This window comes from Ranitomeya variabilis, chromosome 3 (assembly GCF_051348905.1).
Source record: "Ranitomeya variabilis isolate aRanVar5 chromosome 3, aRanVar5.hap1, whole genome shotgun sequence".
Classification (NCBI taxonomy): Eukaryota; Metazoa; Chordata; class Amphibia; order Anura; family Dendrobatidae; genus Ranitomeya; species Ranitomeya variabilis.
In genome coordinates, this window is record NC_135234.1 from 458,080,664 (window position 1) to 458,105,299 (window position 24,636).

The following is a 24,636-nucleotide window of genomic DNA, read 5'->3' on the forward strand; positions in this document are numbered from 1 at the left end:
TGAACCCCTTGTAGTTATATACATGGTGGTGCCCTCCACATCCCTCTTTGTTTCTGGTCGGTATGTGTGTTGCAGAGGAAGGAACTCTGTGTTGTCAGCCTGACGCGATGTTGTGTTCTGGGACCTGTAGTCCCACAAGTAATTGTGTAGTTCTTAAGGGAAGCTGGCAAGGTTAGTTATGAGAGTTTGGCGGGTCAAACTAGCCACACACCCACACTCCCATCCAGGGGAGTGGGTTACAGGTATGTAATGTGACAAGGGTATGGGTCACATGGTCTGAGCGAGGGGGCCTGAATGGTCCATGTGCAAGGTCCTGGTTGGTAGAAACCGCGGTGTTGGGTGTGCTAGCCCTGAAGAGCACATGGTGGGACTTTGGTACTGGTGGCCTGGGTATTGGACGGTCCCAGCCAGGGATGGACATCCTGAATAGTACCCGGACAGGCGACCTGTGTGATCCCGAGTAACTGGATGTTGGGAGGTCCTGGGAGTAGGACTAGATCCCTGAACAGCATAAGGTGAGGGCAGGGATCTGCAGAGCCAGTTACAGCTACTGTGTGGGGAAGCTACAGTTCTTCGGTGGGTCTGGAACTGACTAGTCTGTGCCGGCCAGGCAAGTTGGTGATCCCCGTAAGGCAGTTTCCCCAGGAGAGTGGACTGACAAGGAGTCAGCAGGTGGAGCTGGAGCTCCCGTAAGGTACCTCAATAGACTGTTGGTGCTTATGGTGTTCCATGAACTGTGTGATAACCCACGGCAAGTGGTCAGAAGAGGACCAGCGTGTTTAGTTGCCGCAATGTGATGTCCTGATGGAATGTGTAATGGACTGTTCATGATATGGTTTATGAGTCTTTAATAAACCAAATAGACTGTTTTGTGTGAAAAACCGTGCCCGTGTGCCTGAATATCGCGGCCAAGCGAGTATTCCCCAACCCGTAATTAAGTGCAATCTTACACTAGTTAATAACCTCATCAGTCGCCCCTATTCATAGATATGAATAAACAAATATCTCACCTGTCCTCCGTGTTTGTAATTTCTTAATCTTCTGTTCCAAGGCAGAAATCTCTTGATCCTAAAATATGAGTTGAGTCACTGCACATTAATGCAAGTTGTATCAAACTCCTATGTCCAGTGGTTTTACAAATCAGTTTGGCCAACACCTTCAAATTCATTAGGTAAGCAACAATGGTTACATCTATAACAATCCCCAGACAAATGTGATGCTGTATCAGTATCTCCCGAAGAATACTATATACTGCCTCTATATCGGCCATATAGAGGTTGACTACACCCATGTGATCAACTTGGTACTAGTAAAGGGGGACGAACATTCAGACCTTCTGTACAATTTACAATCAATGCCAAAAAAGGAAAACGGTTTGTCAATAGGTCACAGATACCTTTGTTTGTGCAAAAACTAAGCTGTGTGTCCTTGAGTCTCATATTCAAGAACACAGAGCTGAATTCATTATTGTATTTAATGCCATCAATATTCCGTATATCAACAGATGTTAAATAGTAGGGGTGCACCCATTCAATATCAATAGCACTATCTCACTGACCGAGGTTGCGGGTCTTGGGGATAAGAACCCAGGGCAAATACCATGCTACTATTAATACTGGGCAAGAGACTGGGTACGAGACCCATATAAAATGTAGGTATCACTTACTAAAAAATGACAAGAAATAGTATAACCAATCACTATAGAAAATATGAAGCTACGTGGTCACATAATGTGATTGGTTGGTTATACTATTTCTGGTCATTTTTTACAAAGTGATATCTACATTTTATATGGGTCTCTTACCCAGTATCTGTCATTGTGGCTGTTAGGACTGGCGGAACGCACCAAATAATGATAATAGAGAATATGAGGCGAGTTCGCAGTCCGGGGTCCACCGTGCAGAGATGACACCTGCTGCTGAGTAATGGCAGATGGACTCTTGCTCACATGTGGGTTTAGACCTCACCCAGAGTGAATGGAAGCGAACTCTGCTGCTTCACAGAGTCGCCAATATATGCTGCGCCCTGATAGCAGTCACAGGATGCAGCGGAGAGACACTAGTGGGATCCCTATGAATCACCCCCACTAAACTGGTGATTGGACTCGCTCTGACCCTCGGTGGCTTTTGAGCCCGTGCCTGAGGACGCCCTGAGTCAGATGCTGAGTCCAAGCGGGAATTCCCAACCTACACTGATCGGTTGTCAGGAAATCGCACTGATAGCGCACGGCGCTGCACTGGCGGGCACTGCGAAGAGATGCTGTAACGTGTGCTGAGTGTGCAGGTTAGCACTGTCAGGCCCTAGGTAGCTTCCACCATTCGTGAGCAGTCATCAACACAAGGAATGGGAATGATTAAGGAGCTTCATCCATCGACAGACATTCATCTACACACACACGTTAGTAAGTATACACTAGCGCATGGCCGAGCAGCCATGCGAACCTTTTATAGCAGTAGTGCTCTGGGACTTTCCTGATGGTCCAATAGGAGCTGCAACAGGACCTGAGCATGTGACCCCCGACCTCCAATGGGAGGTCATCCTGTGGGCATGCTCAGTATGGGAAAAGCAGGATTTAGTCCCAGAAAGGCCTGCTCGCTGCTGATCAGTGCTGGCTACAAAGGCAGACCCTGGAAATGCAGCAGTAACCAGTCGCACAGTATCAGCTTGAGCCAGACTCTGGGACCGACATCTCGGCTGAGCAGGTTCCACTGCGGCTGGAGAAGAATAGGAAACCGCAGTGGACAAGGTTCAAGATTCCCCCTGTGCGGCGGAGGGAACTCGACAACTAACAGAGGCATTCTTACTTTATAATTATGTTTTCTAGAAAGGTCTAATGGAAACGTTGTTTTTAGTAAAAGTGGCATGGTATGTGTTAAATATTATTATTATTGAATTCTGTACTGAGCACATTGCCTTTCGCTGACATTACAAAAGCTATTCCTGTATATTTGGCTCAGAGTAAAAGTTAACACCATATAGAGAGAACACGTGGTCTATGGGACATATATAATCACGGTTCTTAGGAGGGTGAGGGCAGTCACTTGGGGCCTCTCATTTGGAGCCTTCTCCTTCACTCTCTATGGACTACAGACTTTACACAGACGGGATGAACAGCTGGTACGTGAGTTAGCCATGTGTTTCTTAATGACCATACTCTATGACAGAGAAAGACACCTTTTACTATTCAGAATCTCAGGAAAGATGGGGAACAAACTTTGATATGGACAAATGGACAATCTCTTTGTAACTATTTCACCTATATCATGTTTTGCTGCAATGATGCTTTTTGGTGGACAATCCAATAAATCACTATATTTTTTATGAGACATTTGGTAAAGAGTCCTGATTAAATAAATGTGCAAAACATGCATATTTAACAGTATGTGCACTGGGTTTTTATCCCCAAGACCTGGGTCAGTGGGATTTGTGTGGTTATTATCATATTTGAACCTCTTTTTTTGTCTAGTTTTCGTATTTTTCTACAGTTTTTAATTTGCGCCTTATTATTCATTTAATTTGCTTGTCTTTTCTTACTTTCACCATCGCTTACAGAGTTTGGGGTTTCCAGATGTTTTCGGCTGATCCATCAATTGCAACTTTTCAAAAGGCAGTAAAACTGGGAGCAAATGTACTCTAGTTCGCACCTTGAGAGATTTTACACACATCAGTTATTTTGGTGCAATTTTACGCCATTTTATGAAAACAAAGGGTTAAAGGGAACCTGTCAGCTGATACATGCTGCCCAAACCATGGTGGTAGTATCCCAGCCATGCATACTTTTAGTAGCCACCCTGGAGTTAGCTGCAAAGTGCACTAGTCGTACAGGGTGTCCCTGTCTGCTTCACTCCACCTGCTGACAGTCTCTGGCTGCATGTGCGTGCGTGCAGGCAGAGACTAACCCGTCACTGTCAGCGGCTGGGGAGAAGCTGCCGGGGACCTGCCTGTATGACTAGTAAATAGCGCATCTCTGTCCCCGGCAGCTATTACAAGTAAGTTTTTCTTTAAGACACCCTAGTGTTTCAGAGACAAACATACTTGGTTGTGATCATACAGCCAGTGCCACTGCCCACGGTTTGGGAAGCATGCATCACCGGACAGGTACCCTTTAACCCCTTAACCCCCAAGTGTGGTTTGCATGTTAATGACCAGGCCAATTTTTACAATTCTGACCACTATCCTTTTATGAGGTTATAACTCTGGAACGATTGCATGGATCCTGGTGATTCTGACATTGTTTTCTCATTACATATTGTACTTCATGTTATTAGTAAAATTTCTTCGATATTACATGCATTTATTTGTGAAAAAAAACGAAAATTCGCAAAAATTTTGAAAATTTCACAATTTTCCAACTTTGAATTTTTATGCCCTTGAATCACAGAGATATGTCACACAAAATACTTAATAAGTACAGGTAACATTTCCCACATATCTACTTTACATCAGTACAATTTTGGAACCAACATTTTTTTTTAGGAAGTTATAAGGGTTAAAAGTTGACCAGCGATATCTCATTTTTACAACACCGTTTTATTTTTAGGGACCACATCACATTTAAAGTCACTTTGAGGGGTCTATATGATAGAAAATACCCAAAAGTGACACCATTCTAAAAACTGCACCTCTCAAGGTGCTCAAAACCACATTCAAGAAGTTTATTGACCCTTCAGGTGCTTCACAGGAATTTTTGGAATATTTAAAATAAAAAATGAACATTTAGCTTTTTTCACAAAAAAATTATTTCAGATCCAATTTGTTTTATTTTACCATGGGTAACAGGAGAAATTGGAATACAAAAGTTGTTGTGCAATTTGTCCTGAGTACGCAGATACCCCATATGTGGGGGTAACCACTGTTTGGGCGCATGGCAGAGCTCGGAAGAGCTCGGAAGTGAAGGAGAGCTGTTTGTCTTTTCAATGCAAAACTGACTGGAATTGAGATCGGACGCCATGTCGCGTTTGGTGAGCCCCTGATGTGCCTAAACAGTGGAAACCCCCCACAAGTTACACCATTTTGGAAAGTAGGCTCCCTAAGGAACTTATCTAGATGTGTGGTGAGCACTTTGAACCACCAAGTGCTTCACAGAAGTTTATAATGTAGAGCCAAAAAAATAAAAAAACATATTTTTTCACAAAAATGATCTTTTCGCCCCCAATTTTTTATTTTCCCAAGGATAACAGGAGAGAAATTGGACCCCAAAAGTTATTGTGCAATTTGTCCTGAGTAAGCTGATAGCCAATATGTGGAGGTAAACCCCTGTTTGGGCACATGGCAGAGCTCGGAAGGGAAGGAACGTTGTTTGGAATGCAGACTTAGATGGAATGGTCTGCGGGCGTCACATTGCTTTTGCAGAGCCCCTGATGTACCTAAACAATAGAAACCCCCCGTAAGTGACCCAATATTGGTAACTAGACCCCCAAGGAACTTATCTAGATGTGTTGTGAGAACTTTGAACACCCCAGCATTTCACTACAGTTTATAACGCAGAACCGTGAAAATAAAAAAAATCATTTTCTTTCCCACAAAAGTGATTTTTTTTTAGCCCCCAAATTTTTATTTTCCCAAGGGTAACAGGAGAAATTGGACAGCAAAAGTTGTTGTCCAATTTGTCCTGAGTATGCTGATACCCCGTATGTGGGGGTATACTACTGTTTGGGCGCATGACAGAGCTCAGAAGGGAAGGAGCACGGTTTTACTTTTTCAACGAAGAATTGGCTGGAATTGAGATCGGACGTCATGTCGCGTTTGGAGAGACCCTGAAGTGCCTAAACAGTGGAAAACCCCCCCATTCTAACTCCAACCCTAACCTAAACACACCCCTAACCATAACCACACCCCTAACCTGAACACGCCCTTAACCCTAATTCCAACCTTAACCACACCCCTAACCTCAAAACACCCCTAAGGCCGGAATCATACTAGACTGTAATACGGACGAGTGCTATGTGATAAAAAATCGCATAGCGCTCGGCCCAATGTTAATCTATGGTGCAGCTCCCATCATCCGATATTTTCTCGGCCGTATTCAGGATCCGAGTAAAATCGCAGCATGCTGCGATTGTCAGCGTATCTCGGCCGAGATTCGCCAATGCAAGTCTATGGGTGCGAGAAAAAAACGGATTACACACGGACCAGCAGTGTGACTTGCGAGAAATACGCAGCGGTGTTCTATAGAAAAGCCAGTAATTCAATTGCCGGCTTTTCATTTCTCCTTCACAAACCCGACAGGATATGAGACATGGTTTACATACAGTAAACCATCTCATATCCCTTTTTCGTGGGAACTTTTCCCAGGCTCGAGTTCATATGAGGACATCCAGCAGGGGGCGCATCACCGCGAATCAAGGTAACTACAGGACATTCCCCTGCACTCCATTCATTCACAACATTTTACAGACAGGAGCAGGTGCATTAGCACAGCTCCTAGCTGTAAAATTATTTAACCCCTTCAGATGGATTTACATCGTGGGACTGACGGAACGACGGAAGGTATGGAATATTGTTGTTTTTTTTGTTTTACTTTATTTCAGGTGACAAGTCTCTTCAGGTGGATTACCAGTATAATAAAATATTAAAACACCCTGTGTCTTTATTTCATTAAAGTACTTTGTAATAATGTGTGTGTGTTTTATTAACCATTTCGTACTATTGGATTAATAATGGATAGGTGTCATAATTGACGCCTCTCCATTATTAATCTGGCTTAATGTCACCTTACAATAGCAAGGTGACATTAACCCTTCATTACCCCATATCCCACCGCTACACGGGAATGGGAAGAGAGAGGCCAAGTGCCAGAATGGGCGCATCTTCCAGATGTGCCTTTTCTGGGGTGGCTGGGGGCAGATGTTTTTAACCAGGGGGGGCCAATAACCATGGACCCTCTATAGGCTATTAATATCTGCCCTCAGTCACTGGCTTTACCACTCTGGCGGAAAAAATTAGGCGGGAGCCCACGCCAATATTTTCCGCGATTTAAACCTTTATTTACAAGCTACAGTGCCCAAATTTTTCACATACACACTACTAACATTAGTAGTGTGGAATATGCAAAAAAAAAAGGGATATGAGATGGTTTACTGTATGTAAACCATGTCTCATATCATGTCGGGTTTGTGAAGGAGATAGCAAAAGCTGGCAATTGAATTACCGGCTTTTAGGATATCTAGCGCTGAATTAAATATAAATACAGTATAATGATATATATATATATATATATATATATATATATATATATACATACATACATACACTGTATATACATTTTAACGAACATTTGAGCCGAAAAATCCATTAGATGTCGGTTTTGCAAGCCTACGAGAAAATCTCGCAGTACGGATGCCATACGGATTACATACGGAGGATGCCATGCGCAAAATACGCTGCCACACCCTGCCTACGGATGACATACAGATCACTATTTTGGGGACATTTCTGCGTATTACGGCCGTAAAATACGGACCGTATTTTCATACGCTGAGTGTGACGCTGGCCTAAGCCTAATCCCAACCCTAACCATAACCCTAACCACGCCCCTAACCCTAACTTTAGCACATCCCTAAATTTAGCTCTAACCCTAATGGGAAAACATAAATAGATACATTTTTTTTAATTTTATTATTTTTCCCTAACTAAGGGGGGGGGGGGGGGGGTGATAAAGGGGGGTTTGATTTACTATTTTTTGTTTTTTTATATCGGGTTTCTATGTTTGCCAGCTGTCACTACAAGACGCTTTTTATTGCAAAAAATAGTTTTTGCATCACCATATTTTGAGAGCTATAATTTTTCCATATTTTGGCCCACAGAGTCATGTGAGGTCTTGTTTTTTGCAGGACGAGTTGACGTTTTTATTGATACCATTTTCGGGCACATGACATTTTTTGATCGCTTTTTATTACGATTTTTGGGAGGTAGAATGAACAAAAACCAGCAATTCATGAATTTCTTTTGGGTGGGGTGTTTATACTGTTCCGCGTGTGGTAAAATTGATAAAGCAGTTTTATTATTCAGGTCAGTACAATTACAGCAATACCTCATTTATATTTTTTTTAGGTTTTGGTGCTTTTGTACAATAAAAACTTTTATATGAAAAATAATTATTTTTGCATCGCTTTATTCTGAGGGCTATAACTTTTTTATTTGTTTGCTGATGACGCTGTATGATGGCTCGTTTTTTTGCGGGACAAGACGACGTATTCGGCGGTACCATGTTTATTTATATCCGTCTTTTTGATCACGTGTTATTCCATTTTTTGTTCGGCGGTATCATGATAAAGCATTGTTTTTTGCCTCTTTTTTTTTTTACGGTGTTCACTGAAGGGCTTAACTAGTGGGACAGTTTTATAGGTCGGGTCGTTACGGACGCGGCGATACTAAGTATGTGCACTTTTATTGTTTTGTTTTTTTTACACAAAGAAATGTATTTATTGGAACAATATTTATTTATTTTTTCTTTATTTAGGAATTTAAAAAAAAAAAATAATTTCACACATGCTAACTTTATTTTTTTTAACTTTTTTACATTGTCCCAGGGTGGGATATCACTATATAGTGTCAGTTCGCTGATCTGACATTTTGCAGAGAACTGTGTCAGATCAGCGATCTGACAGGCAGTGCAGGAGGCTTGTCGACGCCTGCTCTCAGTAGGTACTAACAAGCTACCTCCCTGCAGGATCCAGAAGGACCCCGTGGCCATCTTGGATCTGGGGCCTGCAGGGAGGAGAACGTAGGAGCCCTCGGAACAACGCAATCACATTGTGTTGTTCTGAGGGTCTCAGGGAAGCACCCAGGGAGCCCCCTCCCTGCGCGATGCTTCCCTATGCCGCCGGAACACTGCGATCTTGTTTGATCGCGGTGTTCCAGGGGTTAATGTGCCTGGAGCAGTCCGTGACTGCTCCTGGCACACAGTGCCGGATGTCATCTGTGATAATCAGCTGACACTCGTCCGCGCTCCCCCCGTGAGAACGGCTGATCGCGTATGATGTACTATCTAGTCCATGGGAATTAAGTTCCAGGTCACATGGATGGGATAGTACGTCCGATGGCAGAAAAGGGTGAAAAAAAAAAATAAAAAAGCAAATGATTAATCAGGGCCTTAATGTTGTCCTGACATAGCTAAATGTCTGAATTACAGAAATTGTCCCGCTCTTCCTAATGAATCTGTCCTGGCAGGTAAGGTTATAGAAGACTTAGCACATCAAACCTTCAGATGGATTTCCCGTACTTGTAGCTTCACTGTGTTCTCCAACTCACTCACTCTTCTCACAGTGCTACTTAGTAGATCAAAGTCACTTAAACCTGCAACAAAATGTCAATTCTTGTCAATAGATCAACCACATAACCAAATGTTAGAAATCACACATCTATAACCGTAGATATCTTTCTCGAGATTACCACCTTGTTCCTTCCCAAGGGCATAGTGTGCCTTCTGTTCAGAAAAACTGTTGCCAGATGGAAGACTTGCAACTGACAAAAAGAAAATAAAAGAGAATTTAAAGCACATATGTAAATCTGATTGTATACCAAATATGGTTATATGTATCATACTTCAAGCCTTTCCTGTCCAGCACTAATCTATATATATATAAAGCTGTGTGTGTGTGTGTGTGTGTGTGTGTGTGTGTGTGTGTGTGTGTGTGTGTGTGTGTGTGTGTGTGTGTGTGTGTGTGTGTGTGTATTTGGTCAGTATTTTACATCAGTATTTATAAGCCAAAACCACGAGTGCGAGAAAATACAGAAGTGGTGACGTGTTTCTAATATACTTTTCCTTTGATTGTTTTACTCCAAGTTTTAGCTAACAAATACTGAGGTAAAAATACTGACCAAATAACGTGTGAACAAGGTCTAAATGAGAATAGTGTGGTGCCGCAGAAGAAGTAGGCTGTGTATACGACACACTTTATTGCAATTAGTGCAATTTCTCTCGGAATCAAGTGTTTCCAATTGTATATGGAATCCTCTTCCAGTGTGAGGTACTACCGGAGGAGGAGACTATAAAGGAAAAACGCTGTGCTGCAGAAAAATGCTGTGTATAAAGGAGGAGCGTGAGGTGCAGGAGGAGGCTGTGTAAAACGAAGGAGCATGAGGTGCAGGAGGAATAAGGCCCCTTAATTGCCAAGGTTAAAAGTCGTATCGGCAGTCGTTAAAAGGTTAATATTGTGTTAGCAAAAACCTTTTGCTTCAATAAAATGGAGCCGGTTGTGTTCCGTGTACCAGTGTGGGAACATAGCTATGTTCAACAGCGACAATTTCTTTTTCTTGTGCGTGTTCCCACACTGGTCCTCGGAACACAGTGGGCTGCGCTTGTGCAGATTGGAAGCATTGCATGCCGACAGATGCTATTGTGATCATCTTTGCATTGGAAGGAAAAAACAAAAATGTTGTTTATCAAAAGACTCTTGAATGAGTTGAAAATAAAATACTATCAATACCTGGGTAATCATTTAGTTACGGTAATTTGTAAAATTGAAATGTTGTTATGTGCAATATAATCATTACAATTTGTTACAACTAACCACAGTTAGTTACTATGCCCGGGCTCTGCAGCTAGTATTGTATATTCTTATATACAGTATAATATACTAGATGGTGGCCCGATTCTAACGCATCAGGTATTCTAGAATATGTATGTATTTTATTTATGAAGTTTTCAGAATAATGCAATTTATACACAGGATTTGGCTGGCCGGGCGCGACCAATTAGCGAAGCGTGGTTCAAATTCCGAGCCAATTCGCGTCCGGACTGCGCCTGTCGCTGATTGTTCGCGGCCGCGGTTCACGTTCACTTAAATCAGTGAAGCCAGGGCCGGCTCCAGGTTTTTGAGGGCCCCGGGCGAAAGAGTCTCAGTGGGCCCCCCTCTTTAACACATAACACGATTCATGATGCACAGATACAGCAGAGAAATATACCACAGCCAAGAAGCATATAACACATCCCACGTAGCATATAACACAGCTGACGTAGCATATAACACAGCTGACGTAGCATATGACACAGCCCACGTAGCATATAGCACAGCCACGTAGCATATAGCACAGGCCACGTAGTATATAGCACAGGCCACGCAGTATATAACACAACCCACATAGCATATAGCAAAGCCCACATAGTATATAACACAGGCCATGTAGTATATAACACAGCCTACGTAGTATACAACACAGCCACATAGTATATAGCACAGCCACGCAGTATATTGCCCAGTCATGTATATTGCACAGCTACGTAGTATATAAAACAGCCACATAGTATATAACACAGCCACGTAGTATATAACACAGCCCACGTAGTATATAACACATGCCACAAAGTATATAACACAGCCCACGTAGTATATAACACAGCTCACGTAGTATATAGCACAGCTCACGCAGTATATAACACAGCCACGTAGTATATTGCCCAGCCACATAATATATTGCACAGCTACGTAGTATATAGCACAGCTCACGTAGTATACAGCACAGCTCACACAGTATATACCGTAACACAGCCACGTACAATATTGCCCAGTCATGTAATATATTGCACAGCTACGTAGTATATAGCACAGCTCGCGTAGTATATAGCACAGCTCATGCAGTATATAACACAGCCACATAGTATATTGCCCAGCCACGTAATATATTGCACAGCCCATGTAGAATATAGCACAGAGACACAGTATATAACACAGCTCATGCAGTAGTATATAGCACAGCCACGTAGCATATAACAGCCACGTAGCATAAAGCACAGCCACGTACTATATAGCACAGCCCACGTAGTATATAGCACAACCCATGTAGTATATAGCACAGCCCACGCAGTATATAGCACAGCCCACGCAGTGTATAACACAGCCCACGCAGTGTATAACAGCCGACGCAGTGTATAACAGCCAACGCAGTGTATAACACAGACCACGCAGTATATAGCACAGCCCACGTAGTATATAACACAGCCACGTAGTATATAACACAGCTCACGTACTATATAGCACAGCTCACGCAGTATATAACACAGCCCACGTAGTATATAACACAGGCCACATAGTATATAACACAGGCCACATAGTATATAACACAGCCCACGTAGTATATAACACAGCCCACGTAGTATATAACACAGCCCACGTAGTATATAACACAGCCCACATAGTATATAACACAGCTCACGTAGTATATAGCACAGCTCACGCAGTATATAACACAGCCACGTAGTATATTGCCCAGCCACATAATATATTGGACAGCTATGTAGTATATAGCACAGCTCACGTAATATATAGCACAGCTCACGTAGTATATAGCACAGCTCACACAGTATATAACACAGCCATGTAGTATATTGCCCAGCCACGTAATATATTGCACAGCTCACGTAGTATATAGCACAGCGATGTAGTACATAGCACAGCCCACGTAGTATATAGCATAGAGATGCAGTACATGACACAGCTCACGCAGTATATAACACAGCCCACGTAGTATATAGCACAGCGATGTAGTATATAGCACAGCCCACGTAGTATATAGCACAGAGACGTAGTATATAACACAGCCCACGCAGTTTATAACACAGTCCACGTAGTATATAGCACAACCCAAGTAGTATATAACACAGCCCACGTAGTATATAGCAATGTGGGCACCATATCCCTGTTAAAAAAGAATTGAAATTAAAAAATAGTTATATACTCACCTTCCGGCGGCCCCCGGATCCAGGCAAGGCGTTTAGCGATGCTCCTCACGACACTCCGGTCCCAAGAATGCATTGCGGTCTCGCGAGATGATGATGTAGCGGTCCCGCGAGACCGCAATGCATGGCCCGAAACGTCGCGAGGAGCGGGAAAGGCACCGGAAGGTGAGTATATAATGATTTTTTATTTTTTTTATTATTTTTAACATTAGATCTTTTTACTATTGATGCTGCATAGGCAGCATCAATAGTAAAAAGTTGGTCACACAGGGTTAATAGTAGCGTTAACGGACTGTGTAACACCGTGGCATAACGCGGTGTAATGCAGCCATTAACCCTGTGTGAGCGCTGACTGGAGGGGAGTATGGAGGGGGCACTGACAGAGTAGGAAGGGGCAAATTCGCGGCCGGACTGAGCCAGTTGCTGATTAGACGCGGCATGCCGGGATTTCCGTGACAGACAGACACACAGACAAACAGACGGAAGTACCCCTTAAATGATTATATACAGTATAATATATATATATATATTAAATAAACATATATATATATATATATATATATATATATATATATATATATAGATATAGATATAGATATATATATACATATAGATATAGATATATATATATATATATAGAGAGAGAGAGAGAGAGAGAGAGAGACACAGTACAGATGAAAAGTTTGGACACACCTTCTCACTTAAAGATTTTTCTGAATTTTCATGACTATGAAAATTGTACATTCATACTGAAGGCATCAAAACTATGAATTAACACATGTGGAATTATATATTTAACAAAAAAGTGTGAAACAACTGAAAATATGTCTTATATTCTAGGTTCTTCAAAGTAGCCACCTTTTGCTTTGATGACTACTTTGCACACTCTTGATGAGCTTCAAGAGGTAGTCACCGGGAATGGTCTTCCAACAATCTTGAAGGAGTTCCCAGAGATGCTTAGCACTTGTTGGCCCTTTTGCCTTCCCTCTGCGGTCGAGCTCACCCCAAACCATCTCGATTGGGTTCAGGTCTGGTGACTGTGTAAGGCCAGGTCATCTGGCGTAGAACCCCATCACTCTCCTTCTTGGTCAAATAGCCCTTACATAGCCTGAAGGTGAGTTTGGGGTCATTGTCCTGTTAAAAAATAAATGATGGTCCAACTAAATGCAAACGGGATGGAATAGCATGCCGCTGCAAGATGCTGTGGTAGCCATGCTGGTTCAGTCTGCCTTCAATTTTGAATAAATCCCCAACAGTGTCACCAGCAAAGCACCCCCACACCATCACACCTCCTCCTCCATGCTTCACGGTGGGAACCACGCATGCAGAGTCCATCCGTCCACCTTTTCTGCGTCGCACAAAGACACGGTGGTTGGAACTAGGGTTGAGCAAAACGGATCGGTCATTTTCATAAATCGCCGACTTTTAGGCAAAGTCAGGTTTCATGGAACCCGAACCGATCCTAGTGTGGGATCGGCCATGCGGTCGGCGATCAGAGCGCCAAAGTCGCGTTTCGTATGACGCTGTTACCGCCGTTTTTCATCCAATGAAGGAGGACGCAGAGTGTGGGCAGCGTGATGACATAGGTCTCTGTCCCCACCATCTTAGACAAGGGCATGGCAGTGATTGGCTTGCTGTCTGCGGCGTGACAGGGGCTATAAAGGGGCGTGCACGTCGACCGCCATCTTACTTCTGCCGATCTGAGCATAGGGAGAGTTTGCTGCAGTTAGTCAGAAGCAGGGACAGAGTTAGGGAGGAAATATAAACCCCCAAACCGCTTGTGCTGGAGCGATTTTTCACTGTCCCATACCACCTTTTTGTGCAGGGACAGTGGAGGTCGTATTTTAGTGCAGCAGCTGCATAGCTGTGTGCACGGTGCTGTGCAAACCAACTGCTTTTTTCAAAGCAAAAATCCTGTTGCTCCTTTCTGCACAGTTACCCATACCTCCCAACCGTCCCGGATCCCGCGGGACTGTCCTGATTTTGACAGTCAGCCCCGGGATCCCGGGAGGGACATTAGTTGTCCCGCACTACGTGCCTAGGGCGGGGACAATGCAGGGGGCGGCACCTGAGTAAGGTTTGTGGCTGTTTTTTTTTTATATAAAAGCTGGGTCACCTCCCCACCGACCCCACCCCTTGTGCTGCGCTGCGCTGCCTGCCACGCTGAGGGAGAGAGGCTGAGAGCCAGCAGCGATCAAGATGAGAGGTCAGCGACTCACTACCTCCTGTGTGTGCACGGAGCTCCGGCTTCTCCTGCTCTTATCTGCTATCCCGGCAGAGAAGGAGAGACGGGGGAGGTGCCAGGACAGTGCAGAGCTGTGAGCAGCCGGAGAAACTAAAGAGCTGCACATGGACATCAGCCGCCCCTGCACCACAGAGGAGAGTGTGTGTGTGTGATATGCTGTGTGTGTGTGTGATATGCTGTGTGTGTGTGTGTGTGTGTGTGGTGTGTGTGTGTGTGTGTGTGTGTGTGTGAGATATGCTGCATGTGTGTGTGTGTGAGATGCTGCATGTGTGTGAGTGAGATGCTGCATGTGTGTGTGAGTGAGATGCTGCATGTGTGTGTGAGTGAGATGCTGCATGTGTGTGTGTGTGAGATGCTGCATGTGTGTGTGTGTGTCTGATGCTGCATGTGTGTGTGTGTGTCTGATGCTGCATGTGTGTGTGTGTGTGTCTGATGCTGCATGTGTGTGTGTTTGTGTGTGTTGCTGCATGTGTGTGTGAGTGAGATGCTGCATGTGTGTGTGTGAGATGCTGCATGTGTGTGTGTGTGTCTGATGCTGCATGTATGTGTGTGTGTCTGATGCTGCATGTGTGTGTGTGTGTGTCTGATGCTGCATGTGTGTGTGTGTGTGTGTGTGTTGCTGCATGTGTGTGTGTGTGAGATGCTGTGTGTGTGTGAGATGCTGCATGTGTGTGTGTCATGTGTGTATGAGGTATCTGGTGTGTATGTGATGGCTGCGTGTGTGATGGCTGCATGTGTGTGTGTGATGGCTGTGTGTGTGTGATGGCTGCGTGTGTGTGATGGCTGCGTGTGTGTGATGGCTGCGTGTGTGTGTGATGGCTGCGTGTGTGTGTGATGGCTGCGTGTGTGTGTGATGGCTGCGTGTGTGTGTGATGGCTGCGTGTGTGTGATGGCTGCATGTGTGTGAGCTGTGTGTGTGCTGCGTGTGTGTGAGCCGTGTGTGTGAGATGTGTGCGTGTGTGTGAGCGTGTGTGTGAGCTGCGTGCCTGTATGTCATTATACAGTATGGAGAACTGTGGCCATTATACAGTATGGAGCATCATGTGCAGTCATTATACAGTATGGAGCATCATGTGCAGTCATTATACAGTATGGTGCATCATGTGCGGTCATTATACAGTATGGAGCATCATGTGCAGCCAGTATACAGTATGGAGCATCATGTGCAGCCAGTATACAGTATGCAGCATCATGTGCGGTCATTATACAGTATGGAGCATCATGTGCGGTCATTAGACAGTATGGAGCATCATGTGCGGTCATTATACAGTATGGAGCATCATGTGCGGTCATTAGACAGTATGGAGCATCATGTGCGGTCATTATACAGTATGGAGCGTCATGTGCGGTCATTATACAGTATGGAGCATCATGTGCAGCCAGTATACAGTACGGAGCATCATGTGCTGTCATTATACAGTATGGAGCATCCTGTGCAGCCAGTATACAGTATGCAGCATCATGTGCGGTCATTATACAGTATGGAGCATCATGTGTGGCCATTATACAGTATGGAGCATCATGTGCGGTCATTATACAGTATGGAGCATCATGTGCGGCCATTAGACAGTATGGAGCATCATGTGTAGCCATTATACAGTATGGGGCATCATGTGTGCTCATTATACAGTATGGAGCACTGTGTGGCCATATTTTTTTGTTTATAATTATTGTATATGAAACAGTGTGATCAGCAGTGCTAAATGGGTGTGGTTGGGACGTGGATATGGGTGTGACTAATTATGTATGGGTGTGGTCAGAGGCGTGGCCTAAAATTTGGCGCGGCGCGCAAAGCGCACCGCAAACTTTCTCCCTCTTTCCCGTCTTCAAAAGTTGGGAGGTATGCAGTTACCTGTCTTGTTTATTTGTCTACCAATTTTTTTGTTCAGCAGTCCTTTTTATTGCTGCCATACTTGTCCTGAGATCATTGTAGGAAGCTTGTTATTGCAGTAATTTTTTTTTTTTTTTTTATAATAATTACAGCCACTTTTTGCCACGTTCATAGTGTTGTGTTATACCACTGGGCCAGAGTTGTGGTTCAGTGTCTCCCCCCAAAAGTGAGATGGTAATTCTCACACAGTTTATATTCTGCTGTACTGCTAGTGTGTCGTATATCAGGCAGCCACTTTCTGCCACATTCATAGTGTTGCGTTATACCACTGGGACAGAGTTGTGGTTCAGTGTCTCCCCCCAAAAAATGAGGAAGTCTGGTGGAAGAGGCCGTGGGCGAGGGTTGCCAGCTAGTACTGATGGTGGTGGTGGTGCTGCATCTGGTGGTAGTGGCAAAAGCACAGTAGCACCTAAGGCTGGAGGTGTTGAGCCTGCTTCATCGTCTGGCTACACAAGGCCTCGAAGGCTCCCTTACCTGGGAGTAGGAAAACAGCTTTTAAAGCCGGAGCAGCAGGAAAAAGTTTTGTCTTTCCTTGCTGACTCAGCCTCTAGCTCTTTCGCCTCCTCTTCCCAAAGTTCAAAATCTAAGAGCAGCCAGTTGTCAGTGGATGCTTCTGGTCCGGAAAAAGACGTTTCCTTGTGTCCTCCCAAACCAAAAGTGAAGGATGCGTCAGGCGACACTACAGGTTACTCCATGGAGCTCTTTACCCATACCGTGCCAGGGTTAGAAAGGGAAATTGTACACTGCCCATTACAAGAAGAATCGGACATGGAGTGCACTGATGCACAGCCACAGCTAGATTATGATGCTGTTCCATTGACTCAGATCACTACATTGACCTCGCAGTTTCCTGAGCCAGAATCTGACCCTGATGAGACTATGGTGCCCTGTCCCGAACGCTATAGCACCGGCTTACACGGTGACACTCAGGAAGGTGCACATGACATTGTGGAGGAGGAGATGTCATGTCGGACGCCGTTCAGACCAGGTCGTCCGACAGACAGTGGTAGTTCCGCTTTTGACCACTATTTGCTCATTGGCGTGGGCTAGATTTTGTCTAGCTGTTCCGGGGTTAATTTACCTGATCCTCGGATTGGAAGCTGGGCCATGCCCATTGCCTTTAAATAGCTTTCCTGATCATTGGGCGTCACTGATTATAGCTTATAGCTTCTGTCTTGCGTTGTTATCTCGGTCTGGAGTGGAGAGCTGGTTGTTGGAGAATCGTTGCTGGTGGTGTATTTTCCTTTGTCTTATTTACTCCTTCCTATATTTGTGTTTATTTTGCCCTGCACATTTATAGTGTATTCCTGAGTGACTGTGGCGTGGTGTATATTTTCCTTTATCCTTGTCTGTGCTAACTGTGGATATTGGTGTATTGCATTCACTGGGTGGAGGGCGGAGGTTTTCAGCTTAGGGTTGTAACAGGAGGCAGGGTGAGGTTCGAGGCCTGGACGTGCACACCATCAGTGTAAACTTCAGGTAGAGGGTCAGTCAGCATTTCCCTAGTATGAGGGAAATTGCAGGGGCCCGGGTTATTAGCTTTCACCCACCTAGTCTCCCCGTGACATTATAATCGGCCCAACAACAACAACAAAAAAAAAAGGGGTTCTTTTTTTTTGTGTGTTTTGTCATGGATCCCATGACTTCCATAACCCGCCAGTTGGAGGCGCTGTCCCTACAGGTCACGGAGTTGAGGGGGGCAGTACAGCAACAGGGACTAGCAGTATCTAATGTGCAAGCTAGAGCGACAGAAAGAGTTGCTGAGCCTAAATTTCCTTTGCCTGAAAAATTTGCTGGGGAACGCAGTAAATTTGTTTCTTTTCGTGAAGCTTGCAAACTATATTTCCGTATGCGCCCGATCTCCTCGGGTAATGAGGCTCAGCGTGTGGGCCTGGTGTTGTCATTGTTAAGCGGGGATCCCCAAGCATGGGCGTTTTCTTTGCCATCTGATTCTGCTGCATTTGACTCTGTGGAGAGTTTTTCTTCTTCTCTTGGGAAAATCTATGATGAACCTGACAGAATGGCTCTGGCAGAATCTAAGATACGCTCCATTCGCCAGGGGGAGCGAGTAGCAGAGGATTACTGTTCTGAATTCTGCCGCTGGGTGATCGATACCCAATGGAATGATCCAGCATTGTGGAGTCAGTTTATTCATGGGGTTTCTGGAAAGGTTAAAAAAGCCCTTCTGATGTACGAGACTCCTGCTTCTCTAGATTCCGCTGAGTCTGGTTGTCCGCATTGATCGCTGTCTGCGTCAGGGGGAGCATGAGACACCGCCTGTGGGTGAAGGTTTAGGTTCACGTGAGGTTGCTGCAGGTGAGCCCACGGAGCCTATGCAAATCGCAGGGGTGTCACATGTAAAGCGTCGAGCCCCAGAGATCAGGAAGCAGGGAGCCTGTTTTTACTGTGGTAAAATTGGTCATTTTATTAACATCTGTCCGCTGCTGACTAAGAAAAACGCAACGGCGGAAAACTTCTAAGCTCAGAGGGTGTGGAGGAGACCAATCTGAGCTTATGTATATCCTCCATGGTGGTTTCTCAATGCATGCTCCCTGCTAAGGTTTTTATCGCTGGCAGTGAGCTGCCAATTACTGTTTTTGTGGATAGTGGTTCAGCCACAAATCTCATTGATGAGGAGTTTGCGCGCACAGCAGGTTTTAGGATTGAAAAACTGTCTCATCCTATCCGCGTGGTCACCATCAATGCAGCTCCTCTCTCTCAGGGGGAAATTACTGAATTTGTGGCTGAGGTGAAACTCCAGATTGGGGTTCTACATTCCGAGCGGGTTACTTGTAAGGTGCTCAGGAATCTTCCTGCTCAGGTGGTTTTGGGTTTTCCTTGGTTGTCTATGCACAACCCGGTAATTGACTGGAAAACTCAGGACATAATTCAGTGGAGCGAGTTCTGCCAGGAGAATTGCCTGGCCACATGTGTGGCTGCGGTGACTTCAAGCGTTCCGGAGTCACTTCTGGATTTTGTGGATGTGTTCTCTGAGAAGGGTTGTTCAGAGTTGCCACCACATCGTCCCTATGACTGTTCTATCAGGTTTAAACCAGGGGCCAAATTGCCTAAAGCAAGGATGTTCAACATCTCCGGTCCGGAGAGACAAGCGTTAAAAGATTATATTGCTGAAAGCTTGAGCAAAGGGCACATCAGGCCGTCATCCTCGCCGGTGGCAGCAGGGTTCTTCTTCGTGAAGAAGAAAGATGGCGGATTACGCCCGTGTTTGGATTTCAGGGAGTTGAACCAGATTACGGTTCGTGATCCATACCCTATGCCACTGATACCAGATTTGTTCAACCAGGTGACAGGTGCTAAGTGGTTTACCAAGCTTGACCTCAGGGGGGCGTACAACCTCATAAGAGTTCGTCAAGGTGATGAGTGGACGACGGCTTTTAATACCCCTGAGGGTCATTTTGAAAATTTGGTGATGCCATTTGGGTTGACTAACGCACCTGCAGTGTTCCAACATTTCATCAATGATGTGTTCTCGCATGTTTTGGGGAAATTCGTTATCGTGTACCTAGATGACATTCTCATATATTCTTGCGACCGTGATGCTCATTTAGATCATGTCAGGCAGGTGTTACAGCTTCTCAGAGAGAATAAGCTGTATGCTAAACTTGAGAAATGTGTATTTTTTGCTCAAGAGTTGCCGTTCTTGGGTTATATTGTGTCTGCTTCTGGTTTTAAAATGGACGCCGCTAAGGTGCAAGCGGTGCTGCATTGGGAACGTCCTGATAACCCAAGGAACCGCTGAAGTGCTTTCAGGTTTTCTAACTACTATAGGAAATTTATCAAGGATTTTTCCATCATTGATAAACCGCTAACTGACATGACTAAAAAGGGTACCAATTTCTCCATTTGGCCTGAGGCTGCTGTGCGCGCATTTGAATTTCTTAAGAACAGTTTTGTTTCAGCCCCCATTCTTGTGCAGCCAGACGTATCGAAACCCTTTGTTGTGGAAGTCGATGCGTCTGAGGTTGGTGTGGGGGCGGTACTATCTCAAGGCTCATGTTTGAGTGGTTTGCGTCCGTGTGCCTATTTCTCCAAGAAACTGTCGTCCGCCGAACGTAACTACGATATCGGCAACAGGGAGTTGTTGGCTATTAAGTTGGCCTTTGAGGAATGGCGACACTTCTTGGAGGGGTCGGTACATCAGGTTACGGTTATTACCGATCATAAGAATCTGCTGTATTTGGAGTCAGCCAAGCGTCTGTCCCCCAGGCAGGCTCGCTGGGCATTGTTTTTCACGTGGTTCAATTTTGTTGTCACTTACAGACCGGGGTCTAAAAACACTAAGGCGGATGCTCTGTCCAGGTGTTTTCCGGGGGGGGGAGAACCTCAGGAGGATCCAGTACCCATCCTCCAAAAGGGTGTTGTTGTTTCGGCTCTCACTACCGAGGTTGAGGCTGAGATTGCCGAGGCTCAGGAGGAGGTACCATCTGAGCTTCCCATCAACAAATCTTTTGTACCACTTCATCTCCACTTAAAGGTTTTGGCGGAGCATCATGATGCTGTCCTGGCTGGCCACCCAGGGGTTAGAGGTACCTTGGAGTTGGTGTCACGTCGGTTTTGGTGGCCCAAGATCCGACAGGACGTGGTCTCATACGTGTCAGCTTGTACCACGTGCGCTAGGGCTAAGACGCTCCGCTCTCGTCCTGTTGGCACACTACTTCCTCTTGAGGTACCTAGTAAGCCATGGAAGGAAATCTCCATGGATTTCATCACTGATTTGCCCTCATCAGCTGGGAACACGGTCATCTTGGTGATTGTTGATCGGTTTTCAAAAATGTCGCACTTTATGTCTTTGCCTTCGTTGCCTAACGCTAAGACTCTGGCTCAGGTATTTGTGCAGGAGGTGGTCAGACTTCATGGGGTTCCGTCTGACATCGAGTCTGATAGGGGGTCTCAGTTTGTGGCAAAATTTTGGAAAGCATTTTGCTCACAGCTGGGGATCAAGTTGTCCCATTCTTCGGCGTTTCATCCTCAGTCAAATGGTCAGACTGAGCGTATGAACCAAAATTTGGAACAGTACCTACGCTATTTTGTCTCTGATAACCAGGAGGAGTGGTCTACCTTTCTTCCTTTGGCTGAGTTTGCCATCAATAATTACCGCCAGGAGTCATCTGGGGAGTCTCCGTTTTTTTGTGTTTACGGGCTACATCCTCAATTTTGTACTTTGAGTCAGAGGGGCTCTTCCGGCGTTCCGGAGGAGGACCAGTTAGGAGCACAATTGTCGTCAGTTTGGAGGAGAGTTAAACAGCGCCTGTTGAGTGTGGGTGCTACGTACAAACGTGTGGCTGACAGTAGGCGTGTGCCAGGTCCGGACCTGAGTGTAGATGACTGGGTGTGGTTATCCACAAAAAACATAAGACTCAAGATACCATCCCTTAAATTGGGTCCACGGTTTATTGGTCCATTTAGGGTCACCGCCGTCATTAACCCAGTAGCGTACCGACTGGAGCTCCCTACGGTGTATAAGATACACAACGTGTTCCACAGGTCGCTTCTGAAGAAGGTGGTGGGTTCTGTGGACGCGGCGCCTATGCCACCTCCAGTCTTGGTGGATGGTAACCTGGAATTTGAAGTCTCCAAGGTGGTTGACTCTCGTGTAGTGCGCCGCACTTTACAGTACTTGGTACACTGGCGTGGTTATGGGCCTGAGGAGAGGTCCTGGGTACCAGCCTTGGACATTCATGCGGATTGGCTGGTCAGGTTTTTTCATCGTCGCCATCCAGACAAGCCGGGTCCTATAAGCCGTGAGGGCCCTGGGGTCCCTCGTAGAAGGCGGGGTACTGTCATGTCAAACGCCGTTCAGACCAGGTCGTCCGACAGACAGCGGTAGTTTCGCTTTTGACCACTATTTGCTCATTGGCGTCGGCTAGATTTTGTCTAGCTGTTCCGGGGTTAATTTACCTGATCCTCGGATTGGAAGCTGGGCCATGCCCATTGCCTTTAAAAAGCTTTCCTGATCATTGGGCGTCGCCGATTATAGCTTCTGTCTTGCTTTGTTATCTCGGTCTGGAGTGGAGAGCTACATAGTTACATAGTTATTAAGGTTGAAGGAAGACTGTAAGTCCATCTAGTTCAACCCATAGCCTAACCTAACATGCCCTAACATGTTGATCCAGGGGAAGGCAAAAAAACCCCATGTGGCAAAGAGTAACTCCACCATGGGGAAAAAAATTCCTTCCCGACTCCACATACGGCAATCAGACTAGTTCCCTGGATCAACGCCTTATCAAGGAATCTAGTGTATATACCCTGTAACATTATACTTTTCCAGAAAGGTATCCAGTCCCCTCTTAAATTTAATTAATGAATCACTCATTACAACATCATATGGCAGAGAGTTCCATAGTCTCACTGCTCTTACAGTAAAGAATCCGCGTCTGTTATTATGCTTAAACCTTCTTTCCTCCAGACGTAGAGGATGCCCCCTTGTCCCTGTCTCAGGTCTATGATTAAAAAGATCATCAGAAAGGTCTTTGTACTGTCCCCTCATATATTTATACATTAACATAAGATCACCCCTTAGTCTTCGTTTTTCCAAACTAAATAGCCCCAAGTGTAATAGCCTATCTTGGTATTGCAGACCCCTCAGTCCTCTAATAACCTTGGTCGCTCTTCTCTGCACCCGCTCCAGTTCAGCTATGTCTTTCTTATACACCGGAGACCAGAACTGTGCACAGTATTCTAAGTGTGGTCGAACTAGTGACTTGTATAGAGGTAAAATTATGTTCTCCTCATGAGCATCTATGCCTCTTTTAATACATCCCATTATTTTATTTGCCTTTGTAGCAGCTGCCTGACACTGGCCACTGAATATGAGTTTGTCATCCACCCATACACCCAGGTCTTTTTCATTGACGGTTTTGCCCAGAGTTTTAGAATTAAGCACATAGTTATACATCTTATTACTTCTACCCAAGTGCATGACCTTACATTTATCCCCATTAAAGCTCATTTGCCATTTATCAGCCCAAGCTTCTAGTTTACATAAATCATCCTGTAATATAAAATTGTCCTCCCCTGTATTGATTACCCTGCAGAGTTTAGTGTCATCTGCAAATATTGAAATTCTACTCTGAATGCCCCCTACAAGGTCATTAATAAATATGTTAAAAAGAAGAGGGCCCAATACTGACCCCTGTGGTACCCCACTGCTAATCGTGACCCAGTCCGAGTGTGCTCCATTAATAACCACCCTTTGTTTCCTATCCCTGAGCCAGCTCTCAACCCACTTACACATATTTTCCCCTATCCCCATTACTCTCATTTTATGTAACAACCTTTTATGTGGCACCGTATCAAAAGCTTTGGAAAAGTCCATATATACTACGTCCACTGGGTTCCCTTGGTCCAGTCCGGAACTTACCTCTTCATAGAAGCTGATCAAATTAGTCTGACATGAACGGTCCCTAGTGAACCCGTGCTGATACTGGGTCATGAGGTTATTCCTCTTCAGATACTCCAGCATAGCATCCCTTAGAATGCCCTCCAGGATTTTACCCACAGTAGAGGTTAAACTTACTGGCCTATAATTACCGAGTTCAGTTTTTGCCCCTTTTTTGAATATTGGCACCACATTTGCTATACGCCAGTCCTGTGGTACAGACCCTGTTATTATGGAGTCTTTAAAGATTAAAAATAATGGTCTATCAATGACTGTACTTAGTTCCTGCAGTACTCGGGGGTGTATCCCATCCGGGCCCGGAGATTTGTCAATTTTAGTTATTTTTAGACGCCGCTGTACTTCCTGCTGGGTTAAGCAGGTGACATTTAATGGGGAATTTTTATCACTAGTCATTTTGTCTG

At 44.9% G+C, this 24,636-nt stretch overlaps 1 protein-coding gene across 2 annotated transcripts in view; it reads right to left on the bottom strand.

Moving 5' to 3' along the window:
- Positions 1–24,636, bottom strand: part of UBXN11 (UBX domain protein 11) — a 157,646-nt gene that overhangs the window by 94,311 nt on the left and 38,699 nt on the right. The window contains exons 3-5 of one of the 2 annotated variants that reach the window (XM_077296598.1): positions 9,397–9,465; positions 9,224–9,297; positions 1,011–1,068 (exon numbers count right to left, since the gene is read on the bottom strand). In XM_077296598.1, the coding sequence (XP_077152713.1) occupies positions 1,011–1,068; positions 9,224–9,297; positions 9,397–9,465 (201 nt within the window). Of the gene's footprint in view, positions 1–1,010; positions 1,069–9,202; positions 9,298–9,396; positions 9,466–24,636 lie in introns of both variants that reach the window. The other variant, XM_077296597.1, reaches the window with a different exon arrangement.